Source organism: Scyliorhinus torazame, chromosome 4 (genome assembly GCF_047496885.1).
Source record: "Scyliorhinus torazame isolate Kashiwa2021f chromosome 4, sScyTor2.1, whole genome shotgun sequence".
Taxonomy (NCBI): domain Eukaryota; kingdom Metazoa; phylum Chordata; class Chondrichthyes; order Carcharhiniformes; family Scyliorhinidae; genus Scyliorhinus; species Scyliorhinus torazame.
The window spans coordinates 260,324,738-260,339,083 of NC_092710.1; the positions used below are offsets into that span (position 1 = coordinate 260,324,738).

A 14,346-nucleotide genomic window follows, 5' to 3' on the forward strand; every position below is an offset into this window, starting at 1 on the left:
AAAGTAACAGGGTAGTTACTTTGGGAGACTAACTTTCCAAATATTGACTGGAAAAGATATAGTTCGAGTACATTAGATGGGTCATTTTTTGTACAGTGTGTGCAGGAGGGTTTCCTGACACAATATGTTGACAGGCCAACAAGAGGCGAGGCCACGTTGGATTTGGTTTTGGGTAATGAACCAGGCCAGGTATTGGATTTGGAGGTAGGAGAGCACTTTGGGGACAGTGACCACAATTCGGTGACGTTTACGTTAATGATGGAAAGGGATAAGTATACACCGCAGGGCAAGAGTTATAGCTGGGGGAAGAGCAATTATGATGCCATTAGACGTGACTTGGGGGGATAAGGTGGAGAAGTAGGCTGCAAGTGTTGGGCACACTGGATAAGTGGAGCTTGTTCAAGGATCAGCTACTGCGTGTTCTTGATAAGTATGTACCGGTCAGGCAGGGAGGAAGGCGTCGAGCGAGGGAACCGTGGTTTACCAAAGAAGTGGAATCTCTTGTTAAGAGGAAGAAGGAGGCCTATGTGAAGATGAGGTGTGAAGTTTCAGTTGGGGCGATGGATAGTTACAAGGTAGCGAGGAAGGATCTAAAGAGACGAGTAAGGAGGGGACATGAGAAGTATTTGGCAGGAAGGATCAAGGAAAACTCAAAAGCTTTCTATAGGTATGTCAGGAATAAGCAAATGACTAGGGAAAGAGTAGGACCAGTCAAGAACAGGGATGGAGTCTGAAGAGATAGGCGAGATACTAAATGAATATTTTTCGTCAGTATTCACTCAGGAAAAAGATAATGTTGTGGAGGAGAATGCTGAGACCCAGGCTAATAGAATAGATGGCATTGAGGTACGTAGGGGAGAGGTGTTGGCAATTCTGGACAGGCTGAAAATAGATAAGTCCCCGGGCCCTGATGGGATTTATCCTAGGATTCTCTGGGAGGCCAGGGAAGAGATTGCTGGACCTTTGGCTTTGATTTTTATGTCATCATTGGCTACAGGAATAGTGCCAGAGGACTGGAGGATAGCAAATGTGGTCCCTTTGTTCAAAAAGGGGAGCAGAGACAACACCGGCAACTATAGACCGGTGAGCCTCACGTCTGTAGTGGGTAAAGTCTTGGAGGGGATTATAAGAGACAAGATTTATAATCATCTAGATAGGAATAATATGATCAGGGATAGTCAGCATGGCTTTGTGAAGGGTAGGTCATGCCTCACAAACCTTATTGAGTTCTTTGAGAAGGTGACTGAACAGGTAGACGAGGGTAGAGCAGTTGATGTGGTGTATATGGATTTCAGCAAAGCGTTTGATAAGGTTCCCCATGGTAGGCTATTGCAAAAAATACGGAGGCTGGGGATTGAGGGTGATTTAGAGATGTGGATCAGAAATTGGCTAGCTGAAAGAAGACAGAGGGTGGTGGTTGATGGGAAATGTTCAGAATGGAGTGCAGTCCCAAGTGGAGTACCACAAGGATCTGTTCTGGGGCCGTTGCTGTTTGTCATTTTTATCAATGACCTAGAGGAAGGCGCAGAAGGGTGGGTGAGTAAATTTGCAGACGATACTAAAGTCGGTGGTGTTGTCGATAGTGTGGAAGGATGTAGCAGGTTACAGAGGGATATAGATAAGCTGCAGAGCTGGGCTGAGAGGTGGCAAATGGAGTTTAATGTAGAGAAGTGTGAGGTGATTCACTTTGGAAGGAATAACAGGAATGCGGAATATTTGGCTAATGGTAAAGTTCTTGGAAGTGTGGATGAGCAGAGGGATCTAGGTGTCCATGTACATAGATCCCTGAAAGTTGCCACCCAGGTTGATAGGGTTGTGAAGAAGGCCTATGGAGTGTTGGCCTTTATTGCTAGAGGGATTGAGTTCCGGAGTCAGGAGGTCATGTTGCAGCTGTACAGAACTCTGGTACGGCCGCATTTGGAGTATTGCGTACAGTTCTGGTCACCGCATTATAGGAAGGACGTGGAGGCTTTGGAGCGGGTGCAGAGGAGATTTACCAGGATGTTGCCTGGTATGGAGGGAAAATCTTATGAGGAAAGGCTGATGGACTTGAGGTTGTTTTCATTGGAGAGAAGAAGGTTAAGAGGAGACTTAATAGAGGCATACAAAATGATCGGGGGGTTAGATAGGGTGGACAGTGAGAGCCTTCCCGTGGATGGAAATGGCTGGCACGATGGGACATAGCTTTAAACTGAGGGGTAATAGATATAGGACAGAGGTCAGAGGTAGGTTCTTTACGCAAAGAGTAGTGAGGCCGTGGAATGCCCTACCTGCTACAGTAGTGAACTCGCCAACATTGAGGGCATTTAAAAGTTTATTGGATAAACATATGGATGATAATGGCATAGTGTAGGTTAGATGGCTTTTGTTTCGGTGCAACATCGTGGGCCGAAGGGCCTGTACTGCGCTGTATCGTTCTATGTTCTATGTTCTATGCACCTTTACCCATTTTTATTTCTATCACTTTATTTTCATTTCACCCATCGATCGTTGTTCCCTCATCATTGTCTCTCCTCGCCCGCCCCTCTAAGACCATCTGTTCCCGATTCCAAATTGTCATTGACACATTATTTACCTCTGTTCTGCCATTAACACATTCTGATCTCTTAATGTGCAACTGTCAGCGGCCACCACCATTTACATTCCCTTTGTTTGCTCAACTCTCAAATGGCCAATGTTCAGGGGAGGACAGAAAAATGCTTCAAAGACACTTTGAAGCTTTCCTTGAAGTACTGGACCTTTGATATTAACAACTGGCAGGAGCTTGTTACCAGTCTTTCTAAATGGTGACAACTTATCTATCAAGATGCATTGTGTTTTGAGTTACAACGTTTTAATGAGGACAGTGAGGTCCTAGAAGGAGCCAACTCAGCAGGGAAGGATCATCTGGTAAGAGAGGAGGAGGAATTGGAGGCATAGAGAGGTAACCCTGCTGCATGATGAGGTGGCCTCCTCCTGCCTCCCTCCAGAAAGTGGACCTCCCTCCTCTCTTGCCTCCAGCATTAGCTCCAGGTTAGCATTGATGAAGCGAAGGGTGTAGGCTCTGTCTCCCCATGACCTCTCGCTTCCATCCAAGGCTTTAGCACATTCTGCAGATCTCTGACAGGACAACCAGTAGCCTCAGTGATGGCTGCGTGCGATGTCTAAATGAATCCCACACATCATCTGACCCACCTCCATTACTACCTTCACTGGAACTAAGTGGGCAGAAAATGCGTCCAAAACAAATAAGGGCTCACTCCAGTGAAAATCCGGACTTCAGTTACGTTTCCCACCAGAGGTAGGTTGCTAGACCAATAACAGACCTAGCTGTGGTGAAAATTTAGCCCAACAATATTCAAAGTGCAGTTGGATGCTAGGCATTCTTAATTAAGAGTACAAGAGAAATGTGTGAGTTTTGATGGGCCAAATGGCAATTTCCTGTCCCTATGCTCCATATGGCAAAATACAGCTTGGTATACCTGGATGAATTTTCTTGGCTGGGAACTCTAGTTTTATTAGTGCCATTTTTGAAGTAATTTGGCCAGCAGCCGGAGAGTTCCATCAAATCTGAGACCAATTTTTTCAATGTTTTTTTCACCTTGAAATTCAAAACAGGATTCTGAGAAAGTAATGTGCCAACAGTTGATCGTGTTATATTTGATATGGTAGACTCTGAAAGGGATATAAGCAAAATCAACTTTCATGCACCCTTAAGGCAGAAATTGCTGATTATTATTCTTTATTTCTGAAGGATCTTTTTAAAAAATATATATTTTATTCAAGTTTTTCGGCCAAACAAAACAATACAAAGGTTTTCCCTTTTTACAACAATAAAACAATATAAATAACAGTGACCGTTTTAACAAGTAAATAAATAATATATAAACTAAATGGCAACTGCCATAACAAAAATAATAACTCTCCAGATAATAAAATCAAACAATCCAATATACATAACCAAGTACAAATACCTATACAAAAACACCCCTGAGGAACCCCCTCCCCCCACCCCCCTCCCCCCTGGGTTGCTGCTGTCACCTTCCCATTTCCTTTATCGTTCTGCGAGGTAGTCAATGAACGGTTGCCACCGCCTGGTGAACCCTTGAGCCACACCCCTTAGCGCGAACTTTATCCGTTCTAGTTTTATAAACCCTGCCATGTCATTTATCCAGGTCTCCACACCCGGGGGTTTGGCTTCCTTCCACATAAGCAATATCCTTCGCCGGGCTACTAGGGACGCAAAGGCCAAAACATCAGCCTCTCTCGCCTCCTGCACTCCCGGCTCTTCTGCAACCCCAAATATAGCCAATCCCCAGCCTGGCTCGACCCGGACCCCCACCACCTTCGAAAGCACCTTTGCCACCCCCCGCCAGAACCCCTGCAGTGCCGGGCATGACCACAACATGTGAGTGTGGTTTGCTGGGCTTCTCGAGCATCTCCCACACCTATCCTCTACCCCGAAAAATTTACTGAGCCTTGCTCCGGTCATATGTGCCCTGTGCAAAACCTTGAATTGTATCAGGCTTAGCCTGGCGCATGAGGACGACGAGTTCACCCTACGTAGGGCATCAGCCCACAGCCCCTCCTCAATCTCTTCCCCCAGCTCTTCTTCCCATTTTCCCTTCAGCTCATCCACCATGATCTCCCCCTCGTCCCTCATTTCCCTGTATATATCCGACACCCTACCATCCCCCACCCATGTCCCTGAGATCACTCTATCTTGAATCTCCTGCGTCGGGAGCTGCGGGAATTCCCTCACCTGTTGCCTCGCAAAAGCCCTCAGTTGCATGTACCGAAATGCATTCCCTTGGGGCAACCCATATTTTTCCGTCAGCGCTCCCAGGCTCGCAAGCGTCCCGTCGATGAACAGATCTCTCAGTTGCACAATCCCAGCTCTCTGCCATGCTCCAAATCCCCCGTCTATTCTCCCCGGGACAAACCTATGATTATTTCTTATCGGGGACCGCACCGAGGCTCCCATCCTTCCCCTATGCCGTCTCCACTGCCCCCAAATTTTCAGTGTTGCCACCACCACTGGACTTGTGGTGTATTTCTTCGGGGAGAACGGCAACGGCGCCGTCGCCAGTGCTTGTAGGCTGGTTCCTTTGCAGGACACCATCTCCAATCTCTTCCACGCCGCTCCCTCCCCTTCTCCCATCCACTTACCATTGAGATATTGGCGGCCCAGTAGTATTCACTTAGGCTCGGTAGTGCCAGTCCCCCCTATCCCTGCTACGCTGCAAGAACCCCCTCCTCACTCTCGGGGTCTTCCCAGCCCACACAAAACTCATGACACTTTCCTCGATTTTCTTGAAAAAAGCCTTCGTGACAATCACCGGAAGGCACTGAAACACAAAAAGGAATCTCGGGAGGACTACCATTTTGACCGCCTGCACCGTACCCACTAGTGACAGGGGCACCATGTCCCATCTCTTAAAATCCTCCTCCATCTGTTCCACCAATCGTGTTAAATTAAGCCTATGTAAGGTTCCCCAACTCCTGGCTATCTTAATCCCTAAGTACCGGAAATCTCTTGTTACCTTCCCCAGCGGTAAATCATCTATTCCCCTGCTCTGCTCCCTCGGATGCACCACAAACAACTCACTCTTCCCCATATTCAATTTGTACCCCGAGAATTCCCCAAACTCCCTGAGTGTCTGCATTATCTCAGGCATCCCCTCCACTGGGTCCGCAACATACAGCAATAAATCATCTGCATACAATGATACCCGGTGTTCTTCTCCTCCCCTGAGTACTCCCCTCCACTTCCTGGAGCCCCTCAGTGCTATGGCCAGGGGCTCAATCGCCAATGCAAACAGTAGCGGAGACAGGGGACACCCCTGCCTCCTCCCTCTATAAAGACGGAAGTAGTCAGACCTCTGCCTGTTCATGACCACACTCGCCACCGGGGCCCTATACAGCAGCTGTACCCATCCAATAAACCCTTCTCCAAAACCAAATCTCCTCAGCACTTCCCACAGATAGTCCCACTCCACTCTGTCGAATGCTTTCTCGGCGTCCATCGCCACCACTATCTCCGCCTCCCCCTCTGTTGGGGGCATCATCATCACCCCTAGCAGCCTCCGTATGTTCGTGTTCAGCTGTCTCCCCTTAACGAACCCAGTTTGATCCTCGTGGGCCACCCGCGGGACACAGTCCTCTATCCTCGTCGCCATCGCCTTGGCCAGGAGCTTAGCATCTACGTTTAAAAGGGAAATGGGCCTGTAGGACCCACACTGCAGCGGGTCTTTTTCCTTCTTCAAAAGGAGCGATATTGTCGCCTCTGACATAGTCGGGGGCAACTTCCCCCTTCCCTGGCCTCATTAAAGGTTTTCGTCAAAAGCGGGGCCAGTAGGTCCATATATTTCCTATAAAATTCCACCGGGAATCCGTCCGGTCCCGGGGCCTTCCCCGCCTGCATGCTCCCAATCCCTTTTACCACCTCCTCCATCTCAATCTGTGCTCCCAGTCCCGCTCTCTCCTGCTCCTCCACCTTCGGGAATTCCAGCTGATCCAGGAAACACATCATTCCCTCCTTCCCTTCCAAGGGCTGAGCCGTTTCTAACCTCTCATAGAATGCCTTGAACACCCCATTCACTCTCTCAGCTCCCCGTTCCATCTCTCCCTCCTCATCTCTCACCCCACCTATCTCCCTCGCTGCTCCCCTCTTCCTCAATTGGTGGGCCAATAGCTGACTCGACTTCTCTCCATACTCATACTGTACACCCTGTGCCCTCCTCCACTGTGCCTCTGCCTTACCCGTGGTCAGCAGGTCAAATTCCACATGTAACCTTTGTCTTTCCCTGTACAGTCCCTCCTCCGGTGCCTCTGCATATTGCCTGTCCACCCTCAGAAGTTCTTTCAACAATCGCTCCCTTTCTTTACCCTCTTGCTTCCCTTTATGTGCCCTTATGGATATCAGTTCCCCTCTGACCACCGCCTTCAACGCCTCCCAGACCACTCCCACCTGAACCTCTCCATTGTCATTAAGCTCCAAGTACCTTTCGATACACCCCCTCACCCTTAGACATACCCCCACATCCGCCAATAAGCCCATATCCATTCTCCAGAGTGGGTGCTGTTCTTTTTCCTCTCCTACCTCCACGTCTACCCAATGTGGAGCGTGGTCCGAAATGGCTATGGCCGTATACTCCGTCCCTGTCACCTTCGGAATCAGTGCCCTTCCCAAGACAAAAAAGTCTATCCGTGAGTATACTTTGTGAACATGGGAGAAAAATGAGAACTCCTTACTCCTAGGCCTACTAAATCTCCAGGGATCTACTCCTCCCATCTGCTCAACGAAGTCCTTGAGCACCCTGGCCGCTGCCGGCCTCCTCCCAGTCCTGGACCTCGACCGGTCCAGCCCTGGATCAAGCACCGTATTGAAGTCTCCCCCCATTACCAACTTTCCCGCCTCCAGGTCCGGGATACGTCCCAACATACGCCTCATAAAATTTGCATCATCCCAGTTCGGGGCGTATACGTTCACCAGAACCACCGCCTTGCAATCTGCCACTCACCATCACATATCTACCCCCACTATCCGCCACTATGGTCTTTGCCTCAAACAGTACCCGTTTCCCCACTAAGATAGCCACCCCCCTATTCTTCGCATCTAAACCCGAATGGAACACCTGCCCCACCCATCCTTTACGTAGTCTGACCTGGTCTATCAGTTTCAGGTGCGTCTCCTGCAACATAACCACATCTGCCCTTAATTTCTTTAGGTGTGCGAGTACCCGTGCCCTTTTAATCGGCCCGTTCAGCCCTCTCACGTTCCACGTGATCAGCCGGGTTGGGGGGCTCTTAACCCCCCCCCCCCTTGTCGACTAGCCGTCCCCTTTTTTAACCCAGCTCCTCACCCGGTTCCCACGTACCCGTATATCCCACCGACGGTGCCCTCCCGCCTCGACCACCCCATCCCATAACAGCTCCCCTTCTCCTTAGCAGCAGCAACCCAGTTAACCCCCCCCCCTCCGCTAGATCCCCCTCTAGCGTAGTTGCACCCCCCATGTTGCTCCCAGAAGTCAGCGAACTCTGGCTGACCTCGGCTTCCCCCCTTGTCCTCGGCCCCCACTGTGCGAGGCCCCCTCCTTCCTGCGTCCCTGTTCCCGCCACAATTACCATAGCGCGGGAACAAAGCCCGCGTTTCCCACTCGACCCCGCCCCTAATGGTGCATTTCCCTTCTCCTTCCCCTTTCCGTCCCACCGGCGCCCACAGTTCCTCATACTCCCCCCCTCCCCCCCCAACATGGGGAAGAGAGAAAAGCTACAGGATCACAGAATTAACAAATTGAAAAATCCTCCCCCCCCCCCATTTCCCCTTCCTCGCCCCACATAATCACCCCACCACTTTGTCCCAGAAGCTCTTTCTCTCGCCAGACTATTCCAACTTCTCGTCCACAATGAATGTCCACGTCTCTTCTGCCGTCTCAAAGTAGTGGTGCTTCCCTTGATGTGTGACCCACAGTCTCGCCGGTTGCAACATTCCAAATTGAACCTTCTTTTTGTGAAGCACCGCCTTAGCCCGATTGAAACTTGCCCTCCTTCTCGCCACCTCCGCACTCCAATCCTGGTATACGCGGGTCACCGCGTTCTCCCACCTACAGCTCCGAGTTTTCTTCGCCCATCTGAGGACCGTCTCTCTGTCATTGTAGCGGAGAAACCTCACCACTATAGCTCGAGGTATTTCTCCAGCCTTTGGTCTTCGCGCCAGAACTCGATAGGCTCCCTCCACCTCCAAAGGGCCCGTCGGGGCCTCCGATCCCATTAGCGAGTGAAGCATCGTGCTCACATATGTCCCGACGTCCGCCCCTTCTGCGCCTTCGGGAAGACCCAGGATTCTTAAATTCTTCCTCCTCGAGTTATTCTCCAGTGCTTCCAACCTTTCCACACACCTTTTGTGCTGTGCCTCGTGCGTTTCTGCCTTCACCACCAGGCCCTGTATTTCATCCTCGTTTTCAGCAGTCTTTGCCTTCACGACCCGAAGCTCCAGCTCTTGGGCCCTCTGCTCCTCCTTTAGCCCTTCAATCGCCTGTAACACGGGGCCAACACTTCCTTCTTCAACTCCTTCTTCAGCTCTTCCACACAGTGCCGCAGGAACTCTTGTTGCTCCAGGCCCCATAACAAACGGCCACCTTCCGACGCCATCTTGCTTTGAGCTTCCCTTCCTTGCCGCTGCTCCAGAGGATCCTCCGCAATCCGGCCGCTATCCTCTCCCTTTTCCATGCGTGTCCGGGGTGATTCCCTTCTGGTTTACCGCACAGTATTTTTGGCCGTTTAAATTGCCATTGGGGCTCCTATTAAGAGCCCAAAAGTCCGTTCCAACGGGAGATGCCGAAACGTGCGACTCAGCTGGTCATTGCCGCACCCGGAAGTCATTTCTGAAGGATCTTGAAGACAGCTTTAGAGATAGTCATGGTCATGGGGCTGGTATCTCTGTAGCCCAACATCGAAATCGGCGATCAGGCGGAGAATGGATTCCAATGCCAGATTCAGGGCCGCCGTCGGTTTGCCGCCGGTCCACCATGCTCCGTCCCCTCCTAACCAGTATCACATGAAGCGCGTTTCAACACCGTTGGCACGTCATCAGCCAGCCCACCCACAATGCTGTACCCCGATGGCCCGGGTTCCCGACGGCGCAGACCACGTGTGGTCTCAGCGGTCGGGAACCCAGTGTGCTGGGCTGCGGGAAGTGCTCAGCGCCGCCACACTCGTCCGGGATCCATGTCGCTGGCCGGGAGGAGGGGGGGTGCTTCTGTAGGGCTGGCGGGCGGGTGGCCAGGGGGTGGGCTGTGGGATCGCGGTTGGCGGGTTAGGGTTCAAGCACGACTGGCGCATCTTTTACAGTGCGACCGGTGCAGGTCGTCAGCCCTGCGCATGCGCGGCCCGGGACCCGGCCATTCTCTGTCCATTTTCGGCCCGATCCGCGGGAGTTTCACGTGGCACCGGTGCTCGGGCTTTCCGACGATCTTCCTGTCATGAACCACCCACGGGTTGTCCGTTGCCGCCGGCACTTAGCCGCTGAAACGGAGAATTCCACCCATGATATTTATAACTTCCCAGTTATATAAATCCAGGATATTGCCTACAAAGCTGAAAAATAAAGCATCTTTTTCCCCATTTGTACAATTTTTCAGTGAGGATTTCAAAATTTTGAATTTGTTCTTGTTTCCTCTAGAAAAATTAAAGTGATTGATCCATCCATCTTACTGGATGGAAGTGATCATTTCCTCTCTGCCTTTAAGTGCTTTTTTTTTACACCTCATTAATTGGAATTTTAAAATGAAAAAATGAAATGAAAATCGCTTATTGTCACAAGTAGGCTTCAAATGAAGTTACTGTGAAAAGCCCCTAGTCGCCACATTCCGGCGCCTGTTTGGGAAGGCTGATACGGGAATTGAACCGTGCTGCTGGCCTGCTTTGGTCTGCTTTCAAAGCCAGCGATTCAGCCCTGTGCTAAACAGCCCCTAAAAATCACACACTCTTGGTCTTCGGGCATGGGGTGTCTAACGACATGGGGTGTCTATGCTTTAGGCAAGGGTCATTTTACTTGGAATTGGTTGAAGTCAAGCCGAGTTCAGGATGGCCCCACAAACCTTGTCTGTAGAATTCCTCACAGACTTTCTCACTCCATTGCTTGCTCATGTTCCAAACCCGGCAAGGATTACAAATGTCTGCGCACTTCAGTGCTATCTGAAAAGAGTCAGAAACCAAGGGAAGTTTCCCAATGAAATAACAATATGTTTTTTAAAGCAAGCAAGTTAAATAGATGATAGGCTTATAATCTACAGGTTACCTGATTCCACAGAAATAGATAAATAATTACAAACCGATCTAAATTCATGAAACAAATTAGTGCCTGTTTATGGAAAAATCACAAATCATATCTGATGCGGATATATCACAATGCACCCCTGTATTGTGAAACTTCCATGGTATGACATTATTGACTGTTGCATAATTTTTCTTGGGCCTTTGTAGCAACATGCAGTAGCTCTGCAAAACCATGTAAAACATCCTGAATACTATTTCAGACAGCAGAGGTATGGCAAGACCGTGGTGGGCATCATCCTCTCTATTTCACGTCATCTGTTTACACAGAAAAGGGATTGCTGTCTTCTCTGCTCTTCGAGAGATAAGTCATAGATGTGGGGCTGGTGTCCCATTGCACGGTCTGACCTCCAAAGCCTGCGTGTCAAACCAGCCATCCTTCCATCAGCCTGCCAGCTATTAGATTATAATGGCAATGCCATTGCATCCAGTGGCTCGTGCCAACTTGAAGTGACGCACAGGTCACGCAAAGCCATCCTTCCCTTTGAAATTGTGGGATCCTCGAAGGCCTCTCTGCTTGGCGCGCAGGCATGCAAGTTGTTGAACCTAGTTCAGAGTTCACTCTCGCTCTCCTGCTGACGCGTCTGCCTTTCAGGACACCGACTTCAGGGCGCAGCTCGACGCCATCATCAACCAGCAGCACGACGTCGTCGAAGGCATGGGCACGCTCCCATATACCTACAAGATTTTATTAAAACAGAATGCCTCGCCTGTGGTGCACGCACCTTGCAGGGTCCCAGCACCCCTTAAGGACCGCCTCAAGCAGCAGCTGCAGGACCTCCAGAGCCAAGGAATGATTTCCAAAGTCACGGAACCGACCGACTGGGTCAGTTCCATGGTACGTGTGAAAAAGCCTTCTGGCGAATTGAGAATTTGCATTGATCCCAAGGATCTAAATCGCAATATCATGAGGGAGCATTATCCAATTCCCAAGCGCGAAGAGCTCACATGTGAGATGGCTCGCGCCAAGCTCTTCACCAAACTCGACGCCTCAAAAGGATTCTGACAAATCCAGCTCGACAAATCCAGCAGGAAACTTTGCACATTTAATACCCCCTTTGGCACATATTGTTACAACAGGATGCCGTTTGGGATCATATATGCATCAGAAGTGTTCCATAGGATTGTGGAACAAATGATGGAAGGCATTAAAGGTGTTCGCGTCTATGTCGATGACATAATCATTTGGTCCACCACTCCGCAGGAGCATCTTAGTCGCCTCCAGCGCATATTCAAACGTATGCATGAGCAGGGCCTCCGCCTCAACAGGGCCAAATGCTCTTTCGGTCAGACGGAACTCAAGTTCCTCGGGGACCACATTTCCCAATTGGGTGTACAGCCGGATGCGCACAAGGTAGCTGCCATCACAGCCATGAAAACACCAGAGGACAAGAAGGCGGTCCTCCGATTTCTGGGCATGGTCAATTTTGTAGGGAAATTTATCCCTAACCTCGCCTCTCATACCACGGCTCTCAGGAACCTGGTCAGGAAGACGACAGTCTTCCAATGGCTCCCTGCTCACGAGCGCGAATGGAGAGAACTCAAAACAAAACTGACCACGGCCCCGATCTTTGCTTTCTTTGATCCAGCAAAGGAGACCAAAATTTTGACCGATGCCAGTCAATCCGGCATTGGGGCAGTGCTCCTTCAATGTGATGAGGCCTCATCATGGGCCCCCGTTGCATATGCATCACGTGCGATGACCCCCACGGAGCAGCGCTATGCGCAGATAGAAAAGGAGTGCCTGGGCCTTCTGACCGGTGTGGTTAAGTTTCACGATTATGTCTATGGACTTCCTCAATTCACCGTCGAGACCGACCATCGCCTGCTGGTCAGTATAATACAGAAAGACTTGAACGACATGACGCCTCGCCTCCAGCGTATACTTCTCAAGCTCCGGCGATATGACTTCCAGTTGGTATACACCCCAGGGAAAGACCTCATCATTGCTGACGCTCTCTCCATGGCAGTCAACACTCCATGTGACCCAGCGGGATTTGTCTGCCAGGTTGACGCCCATGTGACATTCGCGGCCTCCAATCTACCTGCCACGGATGAATGCCTCGTCCAAATTCGCTGCGAGACGGTGGCTGACCCTTTGCTACAGCGTGGCATGCGCCACCTAATGGACGGGTGGCTCAAGGGCCAAAGCCCTCAGTTCTATAATGTCAGAGATGATCTGGCGGTAGTATCCGGGGTTCTTCTAAAACTGGACCGCATTGTTATCCCGCATAGCATGCGCCAGCTTGTCCTGGAACAACTACACGAAGCCCACCTTGGCGTGGAAAAGTGCCGCAGACGGGCCCGAGAGGCAGTGTACTGGCCCGGCATTAATGAGGACATAGCCAACACAGTGCTCAACTGCCCCACTTGTCAGCGCTTCCAGCCGACCCAACCACGTGAGACCCTGCAGCCCCCTGAGTAGGTCACGTCACCATGGACCAAGGTGGGCATCGACCTGTTCCACGGGCTGGGTAGAGACTATGTCCTGATCATGTCCTGTACTCCTTTTTGAATTATCCGGAGGTGATACGGTTGCACGACATTACCTCGTCTGCAGTCATTCGTGCCTGTAAAGAAACCTTTGCTCGACACGGCATCCCGTTCACGGTTATGTCGGACAATGGCCCCTGCTTCGCCAGCCAGGAATGGTCCAACTTTGCCAGGCGGTACAATTTTGCCCATGTGACATCCAGTCCCCTGCACCCCAATCCAACGGCAAAGCGGAGAAGGGAGTACATATTGAAAGTCAGAGAGATCTAGGTGTACAGGTCCACAGGTCACTGAAAGGGGAACACAGGTGGAGACGGTAGTCAAGAAGGCATACGGCATGCTTGCCTTCATTGGCCGGGGCATTGAGTATAAGAATTGGCAAGCCATGTTGCAGCTGTATAGAACCTTAGTTAGGCCACACTTGGAGTATAGTGTTCAATTCTGGTCGCCACACTACCAGAAGGATGTGGAGGCTTTAGAGAGGGTGCAGAAAAGATTTACCAGAATGTTGCCTGGTATGGAGGGCATTATCTATGAGGAGCGGTTGAATAAACTCGGTTTGTTCTCACTGGAACGACGGAGGTTGAGGGGCGACCTGATAGACGTCTACAAAATTATGAGGGGCATAGACAGAGTGGATAGTCAGAGGCTTTTCCCCAGGGTAGAGGGGTCAATTACTAGGGGGCATAGGTTTAAGGTGAGAGGGGCAAGGTTTAGAGTAGATGTACGAGGCAAGTTTTTTTACACAGAGGGTAGTGGGTGCCTGGAACTCGCTACCGGAGGAGGTGGTGGAAGCAGGGACGATAGTGACATTTAAGGGGCATCTTGACAAATACATGAATAGGATGGGAATAGAGGGATACGGACCCAGGAAGTGTAGAAGATTGTAGTTTAGTCGGGCAGCATGGTCGGCACGGGCTTGGAGGGCCGAAGGGCCTGTTCCTGTGCTGTACATTTCTTTGTTCTTTGTTATATAGTCAAACGGCTCCCCTGCAAGGCTGCCGATGCTGGGTCCGATTTCTACCTCGCCTTGCTGGC

The 14,346-nt window shown here is 50.5% G+C and overlaps 1 protein-coding gene across 3 annotated transcripts in view; it reads right to left on the minus strand.

Annotated features, from left to right (window-relative positions):
• Window positions 1-14,346, minus strand: part of LOC140410904 (3',5'-cyclic-AMP phosphodiesterase 7B-like) — a 336,168-nt gene that overhangs the window by 19,078 nt on the left and 302,744 nt on the right. For all 3 annotated transcript variants that reach the window (XM_072499695.1, XM_072499692.1, XM_072499694.1), the window contains one exon: window positions 10,581-10,677. In XM_072499695.1, coding sequence (XP_072355796.1) covers window positions 10,581-10,677 — 97 coding nt within the window. The remainder of the gene's footprint in view (window positions 1-10,580; window positions 10,678-14,346) is intronic.